General features: G+C 38.1%; 1 protein-coding gene across 9 annotated transcripts in view; it reads left to right on the top strand.

The window, feature by feature from the left end:
• Positions 1-15645, top strand: part of tcf7 (transcription factor 7) — a 95730-nt gene that overhangs the window by 66566 nt on the left and 13519 nt on the right. For 7 of the 9 annotated variants that reach the window (XM_041801200.1, XM_041801199.1, XM_041801205.1 and 4 more), the window contains exons 5-9: positions 3705-3789; positions 10758-10847; positions 12691-12810; positions 14279-14438; positions 15332-15439. In XM_041801200.1, the coding sequence (XP_041657134.1) occupies positions 3705-3789; positions 10758-10847; positions 12691-12810; positions 14279-14438; positions 15332-15439 (563 nt within the window). The remainder of the gene's footprint in view (positions 1-3704; positions 3790-10757; positions 10848-12690; positions 12811-14278; positions 14439-15331; positions 15440-15645) is intronic. The other 2 variants (XM_041801208.1, XM_041801201.1) reach the window with 1 other exon arrangement.

Here is a 15645-nt window from a genome sequence, read left to right as displayed (position 1 = left end):
TCCCATCAACAAAGTTGAGATAATGTCAAAACTGAAGCAAAAACATGATTACTAAAACCTGCTGTAGGTTTCAGTCACATTCAAGAGTGGGTGATTAGTGTCAAAGTTAAGTTTGTGGGTAAATTCTGTTCAGGATTTATGATTTTTCATGTTAAGTAAGCAGTCGTCTCAGACAACATGTGGGATTTGGAGTTCTTTTAATTCAATTATGTGAAAAAGAAATGTGTAATTAAATAATAATGCTTATTTATTATTTTTATTGGGTTATATCGTTGTCTAACAGTGCAACATTGTATTTGCACTGATCAGTCTAAATGAAAGGGAAAATGCTAGTTAACCTTATGATGTACAGTTTTGATACATAAAAATATATACTAGCCTGAGGGTACATTCAGACTGATGTTAGCCCTCCGGCAAACAACGAGCCTCTGTTGGTTTGTTGTAACAAACTATCTGTGAACGGATGAAGAGGCAAAGATACTGGAGTGGTGTAAATACATAGCACAACTCATTTAACTGATAGTGGTCTCAGATCTCTCAATACAGTGCAGCTGTAGAAGTGGCAAAATGCTACAAGCTAAATGCTACAATGAGCTACACTTGGAGTTTTGTGCTTTGGCACTGTCTGGACTTGTGCTGCTGAAAATTCAAAGAAAGGCTGTTTCTGCAGGGTGCACCAGCCCCATGGTAGCAGTTTGATCAGTGGTTCCTTGGTTCTGTCAAAAAAGGTACAATTTTTACTTTTATCTATAACATCCCAACTGAAAAGACCTACTTATTCCACCTGTTTCTAGCAAAGGCGTGTTTAAACTATACAGTGGATGTGTTACTAGTATTTAGAGGGGAAATTACATATGTGTGAATATGATTTTGACAGTTTCTGTGTAGCTTTCAGTGTATGCTTTGAGTCATTGTCTTGTTGGAAAATAAATCTGCTCCAGAACTGGAGTTCTCATGCAGACTGAATAAGATTGTCCTCCAGGATTTTCCCAAATTTTCTGCATTCGTTTTACCCGCTACCTTTACAAGCCTTCCAGGTCCAGCTGCTGAGAAGCATCCCCACAGCGTGATGCTGCCACCAATGTTTGATGTCCACCAAACATAGCGCCAAACAATTTTGGTCCCATCAGACAAAAGGGCTTTCTTCCGCATGACCATGGAGTCTCCAACATGCCGTATGGCAAGCTCTAGTCCAGATTTAATCTGAGTTTTCTTCAACAGTGGCTTGCTCTTTGTCACTAAAATCAGTAGAAGGATAAAGCATCCAAGGGGGTGAATACTTTTTATAGGCACTGTAGATGCACCAGTATTCATTTTAGTTTGTTTTATTACAAGTATCTGAGTCCTCACAGGAGACGAAAAGGTAAAGTTAAAAAAGTGAAACGGAAAAGTAAGGATATGTTTTGCTCTCCAGTCTGTTATCTCTCAGCGATTAACCCAGAGAGCTTCATGTCATCCAAGCGATTTATGTTCTTCAACTGTGACCACATCTGTTGCAGCCAATATGAAAAAATGTCTCTTCTAACTCATCAGCTCTGCACGAAATGTTTAATTTACATAAGATACATGCAGCACTGTCCTGCAAGGAAAGCTGAGTCAGCATCTAAACTTTAGAAGTCTGTGTGTTTGATGGTTTTTAGTGTTTGCAAAAATGCAGCTCTCTCATGGAGATGTGAGTCAGTATGTTGTCATGCTGTGCTGATGTCAGTCAGGACTGAGGATAAACAAACCCTGTGCTTACTGTTTAAGATGTACGGTTTGACACAAAACGCCTCCGTGATGTAACCATGACACATGCAGACCACTGATGGGAGGATGTTACAGCACTGCTCAGTGATACAGATGTCCTTGCTGCGTCACTGAGATCAGATTTTTTACCCTTTTGCCAGTTATTGCTTAACTCACTTGTTGACTAACAAGTTATGTCCAGTTGGAAACAAATTAGAATAATGCCCTAGCAATAAATAAAATGTATTAAAGCTCCCGTGAGGAGTTGAAGTGGTTATGAAAGAGACAGAAAATTAAACAGATTCTTCTACATGGCCTACAAAAGCAAAAGGAGAAGAAATTACCCCAATTTGTTCCTCTTGATCCACCACTTTCACTGTCTGTAAATTGTATACCTTTCAGAGCCATATAGCAGCCAGATAGTACTGGGGTCAGACAAAGTGACTTATTTCACATTTTCTTCAGCAGAAAGATTATTGTATTGGAGCTGGTTGATCAGATGTTTTAAGATGGAAAAGCTAGCTTTAAGAGTCTCATATCTCAACTTTGTTTTGATTTTGAAAGTCTGAAGTAATGTTAATTTTACCAACAAAATATGAGGAGAAATGTTCATCAAAGATCTTATTTCTATGGTAAAAATGTGACAAGACCACCAAACAATCAAAAAGTATTGCAGTGGTATCAATAAAAACTTAGTATCAAGATTAATTGAAGGATTGATAATGTATTAATGTAAGTATTTAACATTCCTATTAATTTAACAATCCAGCTAATTAAGTTAATCTAAACTGTAGACTTTTTAACTGGACCTAAAATACTCTTAAAAGTACTGATCATTTTTATACAAAGACTAAGACTAAGTGCAAATTATTTGTGATAACATTCAGCTAAGTTTAGATAGACATGTTACCAGCAGAAAAACATCTTTGGCATCTTGTTTACATTTTTGGAAGACAGAACAACCATGGGAGGCAACGTAGGATTTGAGAGACCACAGATGTATCACATTAGAGGATAATTTTCAGGAAGAGACAAATGAACGACGGGAGAGGAAAGAAAAGGTCTGTAATGATGGACTAAAAAAGAGGGGGTAAGAGGTAAAAGGTAGAATAAAGGTGAGAAAGGGGACAAAAATGAGGCGCTGAGGGGTCTGGACAGTAGAAGGGCAGAGGGCGTGGAGAAAACATGAGGGAGGATAGGTGTGGTGAGACAGACAGAGGGGAGGGGAGGATGGATGACAGTGGTAAGACAGGTCGACTGACTTAGTCACATTCCTGTCGTCCAGATTTATAGTGGCTCGGGGTCCTGAAACAGGCCCGGAGCCGCAGCCAAATTACAGTCATCGAGAGCATTCCTGCGCAGCAAACACAGGTTAGCAGCCGGGCCGCGCTAAGTGCTAGGTGCTGCCTGTTGACAAATGACTTCCTTTGAAGGGCACAAAGAGAGAGAGAGGGAGGATATTTACTGCGAGAGTGTGCAGAGTCAGGCCGTCTGTGTTTCTTTTGTTGGAAAACGTTGCTAAAAGTAGAGACGGAGTGATGTTTGTGTGCATGTTTGGGTGTGCGTCTGCTCATTTCTGTCTGTGTGTAAACCAACAGTAAACCAGTGAAACCAACTGGCGACATGGCCTCCCAGTGGAGCCTGATCACTTACACAAATGTTTCGTCTCACATAACTGCAGCATCATGCTCTGAGATGGGAACCGCAGCTTGTGACCTGTGTCATTAAGGCCATTTCAGCTTTTAATACCAGGTTCCCAGACTCCTAATAACCCTAATAATCTGTCAGGCTAGGGGCCAAACCCAGGGGCCATTGACCTCACCCTAATGAGTGCGTGCATGCTTTTTTGTGTGCATTACAGGTTAAGAAAAGTAGAGGATTGCAACTATTTTAGTGTGTACATGTGACATTTGAAGTTTCAAAATACAAGAGAAAACACAATGATGCTAATGTGTGTAAATGTGTGTGTCCTGCAGGCGTTCACAGGCAGTCCCAGGACCTCTCAGGGTACTACTCCCTCCCTCCAGGCGGCGTCGGACAGATCACTCCCTCCATGGGCTGGTGAGTCTCACACAAACACAAATCTTTACATGCCGTGAATCACGCAATTCTTTGTGTATTTGTTATGACCTTGTTGTAACTCTTTCCCTAACATTAAAGGATGACTCAGCGTTTTTCTGTAACACTATCACAAATCAAAAGTAGCTTTAGCAGACAAAACCAAGCTGATTACAGGCCTTTAAAGTATTTATTCAGTATCTTCTAAATGTTTGATTTTGAAGACATCAGCTTGAGTTTTTGTAAAGTAGTGTGGATACAATTTTCTAAGGACATTTTTTTGGCAAACCATGGTGGCTCATGAAGAAAATAAGACGTATGGATGACATGACAGTAAAAAAGTAGAACACAAATTAACATTTCAAAAAGGAGGGGGAGACTTGACACCTAAAAACTTTGGTATAAATCAGCCTTTCCCAAACTTCAGTATGCTGAAAATATTCTGAGGCTCCTTATGCAACCATAACACGATACTCAAATATTTAACTTTTTTAGTCATGTTTTTGTTTCATACACTGGGAATTTAAATGCAAATGTGTGGCTTTCAGACACAGGAACTACTCAAAGTCTTAATGGGGACACAAAGTACAATTAATGAGCCATTTTAATTTTTTTAATCAAGCATTTGCAGTCACTTAAGTTTTCTTCTCTATTGTTTATCTCTATAAATGTGACCAAGCAAACTCTCCCCAAGTAGCATTAATGTCTGAAGACACGGATACATTCTTCAGGAAGCGAGCGCCCATTGTTAATTTTGTCAACTAGAACTATGACTAAAAATGTTCGTCCACAGCCTTTTTTCCATGAGAAAGACTAGACTAAGGGATCCCTGCTTCTACAGCTCAGAGGCAGAAGAGATACAGATGCGTTTTATTTTGATCGATTTACCCATGGGGAAAAATGTTATAGATTTTGAATGTCTGACTAAAACTAAATTACATTTCAGGCTAGTTTCAGTCATCTCGATGTAAACTAAACTTCATTTCTGTGAATTTTTTTGTTATCAAAGATCTATCAAAGGCTAGTGTCATTCTCGTCTTTCCCACAGGAAAAAAAAAAAGCTGTTGATGAACCTTTTTAGTCATAGTTTTTTGTCGACAAAATGAACACCGGCTTGGACTAAAGGCTAAGACTAAAGTGAGAGGACTTTTTATGGACTGAAACTATAAATGGTAGAAATGACTAAAATGTGTCTAAAACTAAAAGGCATTTAATCCAAAGACTAAGACTGAGACTAAAATTAAAATTAGCTATCAAAATTAACGCTGGTGTCACCAGTCAGTCCAATACCAGTTAAACCATTACACTGGTTGCTTACATAAGACAAATTTTATGATAAAAGTTGATATGAGTCCAGAAAGTTTACACTGATATCAGCTGATATCCAACTCTCTGCTATCAGAATTGGTATCAGAAGGGAAAAAATGATATTGGATCATCTATAGATGTATTTCAAATGATTTTATATACATCAACCTGCATTTTTAGAGTATAATCAGTATCATTACTTTTTTTCTGACATGAACAGCACATTTAGTCAAATAAATGAAGAAATAAAAAGTTTAACTAATATCTGGTGTTTTCCCAGTAACACACTTAACTATTTAACGTCCTGAATTACATCCAACCCTGAAACTTTCAAAGCTCACATGAACATGTAAAACTGCCATCATCATTTTCCTCATCATCTCTTAGCTTTACATGCACACATAGTGACCTGAAAAACATACATCACTGTCTCACCTGCTGTCAGTAAAAAGCTAACCCAGGGCAGGACTGTGTTGTCATGGCAACCGCCTCCTTTGATCCTCTGTTAGGGACCCGTACCTGAACCTGTGAACTCTTGACAAAAGCAAAAGAATGTGGACAACCTGGAAAAATCCATTAAAAGCCTTCTGGGACTGAAATAACTTTTCTATCAAGACATGAACAAGTGCTCTTACAGTGTGTTTTTACAGAAAAACGTCCAATTATCAACAAAGAGACTTAATGTGGATGTTTAAAATCATGTACAGTGCTTAACAAATTTATTAGACCACCACACAAAGTAAGGTTTATGCCACAGCTGCCCTAAATTAACAGCATTGGTAATAACCAAAATCATTTTTTATGTTTCTGCAATGGTTAATACACCAATATGTAGAAGCTCTTTAACCCAAATGATATTTTTAATGCTAAAATATAATTATTATTGTTATCCATGAATTTTCAAATTTACTGATTTACAAAAAAACTGAAAAAATAGTAAAGCACATTCATATTTCTTGATTAATATTTCAAATTATAGTTATTTACTTGCATTCCTGAACAGAAAAATGAGTTTTAGTGGTTGAATGTAATGCTTGATTAATTTCTGACTTCTCAGAGAAGCCCAGTGAGCCGGCTCAAATTTGGGTGTTAAAAGGTGAATTCAGTTTAAAATTACTCATTCCTGTTGAAAATGTTAAAACGTGGAGAGCTCACTGAAAATGAAAGAGTCCACATTAAAGCATTTCATGATGCTGGATGGTCTCTGAGACAAATATGAGAGGTGGTCTAATAAATTTGTTAAGCACTGTAGTTGAACTGCAGAACTTCTACTCAAAAATTACAACTTCTAGTTTTCTCTCAGATATGGAGGATTTTTGGAAATGTCTGGTTCAGGCAGATTTCTGGCCTTCTAGTAAATTAGTAAATACCCTATGATTAGGTATTGAAATAAGCCTGTTTTTATCTTCTATTCACTGTGGTATATTTCTTTCTGTAGTGCTGGACCTCTTCAGCCACATCTGCTCCACATTCAGCCATCACATTTATTGTTTCCATCAATTCTGTGACGGTTGTGAGCTTCTGATGTCACGCTAGCTTGTTATGAATTTATAATGTAAGGCTACTATTGGTGTATGGATCAACACAAATCCATTTATTACAACCTACAGTATCTGTGCCTGGATGAAATCCCCTACAGGAGCAGTTAAAGGCTTACATCAAATGTCATGGAGATTTGCAGAGAAAGCTTCAAACTCTGTGTGTGCATCTGCTCACATGTGTTTATGCCTGTTTTTCATGATTCTGTAGGATGAGCTGTCAGTCCCCAGACGTATTGTAGAGTCTGTGATTTATGGGCATTTTATCTTTCTCTGACACTTCAGTATGGATTTCCACAATATTATTAAAAGCTAATCTCCTTTAACCCAGATTATCTTCTTGTTTTGGCTCCTTGTAGTGTGTTTCAAATGAGGAGAATGAGCCGTTAAATGTCAAACTCTCGTTTGCTTTTGTGTCGACTATTAGCCCGGCATCTCCTCCCATGACCACCTCCACATGTGGCCCCAGCCTGTTGGTGTGTTCTGTTGATTGAAAGGATGCAGCGGTGACTGCTGTGATGGGAGTCTTGTGAACTTGTAGTTTTATTAAATACAGTGTTTAAAAGCCACTTTAACAAAGCAGAGTGATACTGCAGCATCTCTCTGTCCCCGAGAGGAAAGCTGCTCTGGATTATCTTTAGAAAGAAGCTCATCCATGCAAATTGTTTTTTGACCTCTGTGAAAGGTGAAAGGAAAAGCAAATTACTGAAAGGGCTTCCCTGTCATTATGTAGCTTAAACATGAGGAGTTTGATGCTTGCAAGCCTGTAAGGGGGTTCTGAGGGTTTAAGAACCCCTCCCTCCCAAAATCGAAGTGTTCAAGCATCTAAATAATGATTGCCAATCAAACTGAACTAATCCAACAACATGAAAAACATATACCAAACAGAAGCCCCTGCCTTGTCTTGTTGAAAGCACTTCCTCTGTGATTCCCCATTCCAACATCTACAACAATAACAAAGGATAAAAGAGCGACCGTTCCACAAGGCTGGACACTAGCCAGGCTCTCTTGGTAGAAATTTGTTGCATTTCTCTCTGTGCTGATGTGTACAGTAAGGAAATTTAAGAGACAAGGAGGGTTTCTCACCTTTCCAAAGCTGACCAATAACAGTTTAGCATGAATATCCAGTTATGAAGCAGGAAAAATGTTTAGTACGAAAACTAGTTGCATTTTTGAAGATAAGAATTTTAGAAATTAACATATTGCCCTCATATTAGTGTAAAAGTAAGAGACTTAAAGAACTTAATTTTGAGCCTTTAATGAACAAATAACTTCTCATCACTTATCAGTTCAAATTGCAACTATAGCCCCTTTCACACATGCACAAATCTCCGGAAAATCTGGGGCATTTTGGCACTGAATGTGTGAAAGCAACCAAATGTGTTCTAGAGATGCACTGATTGGGAAAATGAGGGGTGACACCAATACTGATCTTTCAGATAAGAATGTAGCAAAAATCAATGCAGATGTCCAACAGGTCACTTTTTCTTTCCTGTAAAAATCCTGCTGATGGCTGGTTTAGCATTGTTGTTTGTAAACAACAATGCTTAAACTTTCCTGGGAATTTTGCTGCAAGCTTCCTTTCAAAATGTCAGCTAGACATCACTGTGAGCTACTGGTGGATATAGCAGGAAAACTTTAGGAAAATTGACTGGAAGGCATTGGGCAGGGTGATGACAGTGTTCATGCTGAGTGGAGATTTGAGGCTGTTCAGATACTCTGAACTTTTAACCTCTGTTGTCATTGTATTGCTGACCTCTGTTGTTTTTGTGGTGGAAATGTTCTTACACATGTTGTAATGAAAAACTTTAAAGCCAAAAACAGTCACTGTTGTGGAGGAATCATCCTCCTCTACCTCCCTACAGTAGCCTGGAAGTGTGATACAACAGACTTGTATTACAAGTCTGAAATACTTTTACAAAGCTTTAAAATGGTTTACATTAACTAAAACGTTGTTACATTTCAAAAAAGAAATTTGAATTTTACTAAACAAATGGGCAAAGTCATAAACACTTTTACCATACTTGAAACACATTCATAGTCTGATACAAATTTACAAAGTCTAAAAAAACACCTGAAACTTTTGTCACTTCCAGCATTTGGTACATTTCAAACTATTGTTTGTAAATTTGTTTCAATATTGTAAAAGTTTTCTACAACTTGAGAATTTGAAATGTAAAAGTGTTTCATGTTTGACAAATGTAAATTTAAAGGTTTGAATGTAGTTTACTTTTATTTTAAGGTTGTTTCATGAAATGTGAGGAAGTTTTTATGTAAAGTGTTACAGACTTTGTTATTTTGTTTCCCTCCTCCTTCACCTAAACCTTTCGGGTCACATCGACTTTAGTGAGTGGACCTAAATGTCCCAAAACCATCTAAAAATTGTGAGTAGTTTGTGTGTAAAAGAGGCTTTTGTGAGATACTGATGCCTGGTAGTGCCAAAAATGTCCACTGAAATTAGAAAATTGAGCCAAAAGTCTTTTTTTATTTGTACTTCATTATTTTAATGATTAGATAAACTGCTGCTTTGACAGTCAGAATTTTTAAAGCTTTTTCTTATGACAAACATTTTGTGTTAGAAACCAAACATTAAAACTGCTGAGCATTTCTGTCCTCTAAAATTTTCAACTCAAGTTGAGCTTGAGAAGATGTAATTATTTGTTGTCACTTGCAGACAAAGTCTAACAAAGAAAATTTGCCGTCTTGTGTTACAATTCATTCCCAGCATACCTCTGTGCAGTGGGTTAGCAACTCTGCAACTCTGAAATTTTCTGAATCATTTCAGTATAACCTACCCTGAAACTTCTCAGACTTGGAAGTTTTCCTGCAGTTTGTCTGGTGGAAAAACAAGGGGGGAAGTTTTAGGGAAAATTCAGGGTGAAACTGCTGTTTGTGTTCACACATGCAGCTCATGAAGGTGAAGTGAAGAAATTTGCTGGAGTGTTGCTTAAGTATTAATAGTTGCATGTTAGACCTCTACAGTGGAAGGTTTAAACTTATTTTACAACACTTGATTGATGGATTTTTTGTTTGTCTTTTGAATTCTTGAATCGGGTGTTGTGTAGCTCCTTAGTGAGAGAAAAGTTGGAGAAGCTGCTAAGTTTGAACAGCTCTGTGAACACTTGACCTGTGTCGTCATGTAAAGCAGGATTATGATTGGTCCTCTAGGAGCTGAGCCCAGTGATCCCTGGATCTCTCCCCAGCTGACGACCTCAGCTGTTGGGCTTCCCTGTACAGTAGCTCTGTCCTGGTGCTTGTGAATGATGATGCTGAGCAGTGTAATGAATATTGTACAGGTGGCTTAATTGCTGGATGCTGATTGGACCGTGTGTCTCTGTGGATGTTGTAACATAAGGAAGAATCAGTTAAAGGGGGGATGGTTGTATTGGCTCTCAGGAGGTAGAAGTGTGCTTTTATACATATCAAAGGCTTGTGCTTACATCCCATCCCCGCTCGCTCTCGACCTCCTGTGGTGTGTGAGTGTGTGTGTGTGTTTCTGCTCCCGGTAAGACGCATATTGACACACAGCTGTCAACAGTGCTGATCCAGAGCTCCGCGGGGGATCAGCTCACATCACGGCATCACAAGAGCTTCTACAACAAAGTCGTTTTAAAGCATCAAAAAGCAAGATCTCACTTTAAAGAAGAGGGAGATTTTTGGGACTTATTGATGCTGAAGTTTGTTTTATAAAGATAGTGGTTTGCACATAATAAAATATATAGAAATGTAAAAGATATTTAGTCTAATAGATGAAAAACACACTTATTCACACATGTGGGTAGTCAAAGGTGTAAGTTTCTCCCATAACTAAAAGTAACACAAAGAAATAGTACTCTAATAAATTAGAGAAATCATTCTTATGTTTTAGAGAAACATTTTCAGGATGTTTACAGAGTTTCATCCCCTCAAATAGTTCCTCTTTCACTATAGTGTGAGTCTTTGTGCTTTTTTCTATTTTTATTTCCATTTTAAATCTTTTTTTTTTTTTTTTTTTGTGGTTTAAAAAAATGTGGTTGATTGGTTACTATGAGTTAAGGGGGAAAACATCCTCACAGGATAAACATTGTACCTGTAAGTCTAAAGGACCCAAACTGTGGCCATCTCTCCCCTCTGCTGTGCTGTCAGGCAGAGTCAGCCCGTCTACCCCGGTCTGTCCCCCTGTGGATTTAGGCAGTCCTACTCCTCCAACCTCTCCGGCTCCTCCTCCTACTCCAGGTATCGTAGCCATGTGGTCGGACTGAGCCGGATCCAGTCAGGCTATAAAAAAAAAAAAAAGCCAAACGCTTTGCATCTTCAGCTCCTGTTTTTGGCCTCTTCAAAAGGCCTGAACAGGAAGTTTTCTGTGCAACAAGGTGCTCGGTTTCTGTTTGCTTTCAATGTGAGTCTCTCCGGAGCCATGGTGTCTAAACAGGGCCAATTCAGTGTTTTCTGCTTAAAGAAGCCGAGCCAGACAACGCTGCACACTTACACACACATCCTCTTTAACTTTAGCACTATCACACAGACATGAATGGCTTTCCACTGCTTTTTTGTAATCCCGTTATTTTAATATCTGTGTGTGTGTGCACTCCTTGTCTTTGAAACATAATAATAAAAATACATTTATTAAAGAAACATACATGTTCTGTTTTCAAGGACACCAACAAAAGTGTGAGCTGTGTGCCCCTGCTATGAGCTTGAAATAACTGCACCGTCTTCATGTTGTTCTGCAAAAGGTTTTCAGGTTTTTTTATGTGTCTGCTGAAGCTTTGACTACAAATTGTTAAATTTGATCTCAAACCCATGATAAAGATCTCAAACACACAAACAGATGAAAGTCGGTGCTTACTAAAGATTGAAGCTTTGTTGCTGCAGCGCTTTGCCGGTGTGTCACAATGTCTGCCGAGTCTCTCACAGAACTCCCAACAACCAAATTTCATCTACCTTCACAGTTTAAGAAGGATATCATGCTACACACTGTCATTGGGTACGTTCACAGTGATAAGAAAATTTTATATAGTCTGGAAACCCATATGTATTTAATCTGCATGATTTTACTGTATACAGTCTGTATATCTATGAACTTAGATTCCTGTAAGGAAATAAAAGAAGCTTGACTCCAAAAGGAAAACATTTCCAGCTACTGCATTTAAAACTTACAGATGTGTGGGGGTTTTGTAATCTTAAATCAAACATTACAATGAAATCAGAGAAAATGTTTCCTGCATTTCCTCTATTTCTGAGCTGTTGACTCCATGCAAACAATAGAAATATATATTTTTGTTAGTGTTTTTCCCAAACGTCACTCTCATTAGCAATTAGCTCATTTGTTTTTAGTTTTACTGTCAGACCCCCCCATCCCCACAGTCTGCAAAGGTGTGTAAACAAGTTTTTTTTTAAATGAAGAAACAAACAATATCATTCTCTATAAATTGTATACTTATATTAGAGATGATTCTTTGACAGAAGAGATTTCTAAGTATGTTGACTGAAATCTGCCTTCAAACAAGAACGAAAGATCAGAGGAATATTTTTCTTTCACTAAGTGATGCCAGGACTCCCTCTAGTGGTGACACATTTACATGTATCCAAATCACACAGGTTCTGGCTGCTGTCTAAAGAGAGGGCTCACCACATCACCAGTCATGATTTTATTTTATTTTTCTAAAGTTTTTAAGATATTATTGTGTCAATGATTAGACATTTCTGTTTATAACAGAAGTTGTCATGGTTAAATCTCCTATCTTAAGCTTTAATTCTAAAAAGAGCAAGTGTAATACCAAAATTCTCCCTGGGGTTGAAAGTATTTCTGATTTCACTTTCTGTGAAATCTTTCCCTCTTTGGACACTCTAAAGAATCACTGGATATGATCTTAGGTTCAATCAAGCCAGAAAAATGTCAACGCTCACCTTAAACAATCAGGCTACAGGCTTGTCTTGCTTTAAGCTCATTGCTTATGATAAACTGTTGCTTATGCTTTAATGCTAATCATCCTCTCCACCCTTTGATCCAACTGGAATAAATGTTTTTTTAATCTTCTTCTTTCTTCTACTTTCTTCTTCTATCTTCCTTCAACAGGTTCTCTCACCCACTAATGCTGGGCCCATCAGGCATGCATCCCACAGGGATCCCTCACCCTGCCATAGTGCCCCCCACAGGCAAGCAGGAACATGACCAGTATGACAGGGGCATGTATGTGTAAGTCTACAAGTCAGTTATTACTACTCACTCGGCTTTCTCTTCTTGTCACTACTCTGTCTCTGTTACACTTCAACATCAGCCTGTATTAATCTCCTTTACTCATAATACACATGTCCCTTCATATTCAATACTAAAGCTTATGTAAGTTTGTATAAGTGGATAATCTCTTTATTTAACTCTGTAATAAAACACTGATTATTCTGCTTTACATGTTCAGTGTAAATTAGTTCTTAAGAAGTCAAATATTTAAGATTTTAATACTTGAATAAATAAGGCAAAATTATGTATTTCATATATTTTGTGATGGCTGTAAGAGTTTATTACAACTACTGATACCACACTACCATACCATATTATAACATACCATACTGTATGATGCACATTTAAAGAGTACCTACTAAAAGTATTCACCCCTTCAGAAGTTTGACCCTTTTCTTGATTTTATAAATCAGTCTTGATCAATATGATTTGGCTTTTTTGATCAAAAAATACAAAAATAACCCCCTTCAATGTCAAGGTGAAAACAGATTTCTACAAAGTAAAGTAAATTAGCTAGAAATATGTATGTAAAATAAGTAAAATAAATAAAAATTCTATTCTAATATATTTAAATTGACTGACCTAATTCAACAGATGTCCAGCCAATTGATACTAAAAGTCTCATAACTAGTGAAATAGGATCACCTGAATGCAGTGAATGTGTCTAAAGTAATAGCAGTATAAAGACACCAGGCAGAAAACTGTAAGCTTAATCTAGCAGTAACACCAGAACCAGGTTGAAACAGTCAGGATGATAATGTCAATAAAGGATATCAAAATCCAACTATGATCACTTCTGATCAGAACATTTTAACTTTTTCATGAAATCCGTACACAATTTAAAGTGAGTTAGAGTTGTTTATGTGCTAGACTGAGCTGCTACTTCTAGAGATCTGTCATTACTATGAAGTTCAAAGGCATCCTGTAAGACCAGTTCCAGTCTATAGGCTCTCTCAAAGTCCAGGATCCTTCCTTGGTAGGAAGGGTCGTTCTAGGTCGGGTCCTACAGATGCAAGGCAATCGCAGAAGGCACATTTAGAAAGGCTTTATATCAAGTCTAGATCTTAAGTTATGTTAATAGTCTGTAGCTTCATATTTAACATACATCTGTTAAAGTGCTATGTATCCTCTCAACTAGGGCTGTGCAATATACTGTAAATTTATCACTATTGCTCCATGGAGTTTTGCAAAAATCTAAATTTATCACTAGCATGTGAAAAAATTAATGTGTTTATATCCCAGTATTTTTCTGTAAAAGTCTGTTTTCTGTGTCTCCCTTATGTAACACACCTGTTAGTAACCTGTATCCAACTGTATACAGGCACAGTACCAGGTGTTTGTAAAATTAACAAACCTAAAGTCAAAGAACAGATTCTGATTTTTTTCTGTCTTTCCCCGTATCTTTCACCCATCTACTCCCTCACAGGAAGCCACAGGAGGCCAAACGGGAGAAGGAGCCCAAGAAGCCAGTCATCAAGAAACCTCTGAACGCCTTCATGCTCTACATGAAGGAGATGAGGGCGAAGGTCATCGCAGAGTGCACATTAAAGGAGAGCGCGGCCATCAACCAGATTCTGGGCCGAAGGGTGAGAAGTGCACAACTTTACGCAACAATACAGAGACACACAGACACACAACTAAACAAGGGCTAATCCTTGATTCCAGGTCAGCCTGTAATTTCACACATGAGGAACATAAGAGGACTGTGGTAATGTGAACTCTGTTTCCCCCACGTACTGGTGCTTAGGTCAGAACAATCCTGACTGGTACTTGGCTGCTGAAAATGCAGGGTTTTTTTGTCTTTATTGTACACTTTGACAGGAAAAAATGGCAACTAAAAGGCCAAAGTCCATCCACTGACCCCCATAATGTTGACCTCTCTAGACATTTGCCGTTGGAGTAGGGACCAAGCACAGTGAACCACCCTAGAGTACTTTCTGAGTAGAAGGCTACTTTTAACCGCTTTTCTACCTTATTATGTGAAATCCATAGAATGGAAACCCTGGCTTACTGTTCTACACCTTATCGTGCTGTTTTATTTAAGTCTTATAATCAAAACAGGAAGTAATCTGCAAAGGTTGGCGGAGCAGTTCTCCACATCTCTACTTGTGATCTTTTACTATCATTGTTCATTGTTTTGATTGAGAGCACCCTGGCAGTATAAGCGACTTACTGTGTGCTTTGTTTCTTATCAGCAATATTGTAATAAAATGTCTGACTGCAGAGAGACATTACAGTGGCTTAACCAACATGTGCTGAAGGGGGCAAGAAAGCATGCGATGAATGCAAATTTCAAAAGAAATGCACATCCTGATCTTAAGTAATTATGATTAATGCATTAATGCCGACAGCATTAATTTGAGTTTCATTCACCAAATAAGACAAAAATCCAAAAGGACTGCATAGTATAAAACGCCCATACAATCACATGTACTAGATAGGCATCTGACTATTTTCTCTCTTTCTCTCTGTGTTCCAGTGGCATGCACTCACCCGGGAGGAGCAGGCCAAGTACTACGAGTTGGCCCGTAAAGAGAGACAACTCCACATGCAGCTCTACCCGACCTGGTCTGCCAGAGACAACTACGTAAGTGCTTCTCCTCTTACTCCCATACTTACCTCCATGACTATGACAAAAATATTGACACCTTTCTGTGATTTTAAAAGTTGATTTTAATAAGACATATTTAGGGGGACATGAGCATTTAAAGTCTGGAAGGAACCCTCACTTTCTCCCATTAATGATGCTTCTTTTCTCTCTGGTTTGTAAATGAAACCAAGGAACAGAAATAA

The sequence above is a fragment of the Cheilinus undulatus genome, linkage group 12 (genome assembly GCF_018320785.1).
Source record: "Cheilinus undulatus linkage group 12, ASM1832078v1, whole genome shotgun sequence".
Lineage (NCBI taxonomy): Eukaryota > Metazoa > Chordata > Actinopteri > Labriformes > Labridae > Cheilinus > Cheilinus undulatus.
The sequence above is the reverse complement of the archived record's forward strand: the minus strand, read 5'-3'. Positions and strand labels throughout refer to the sequence as shown.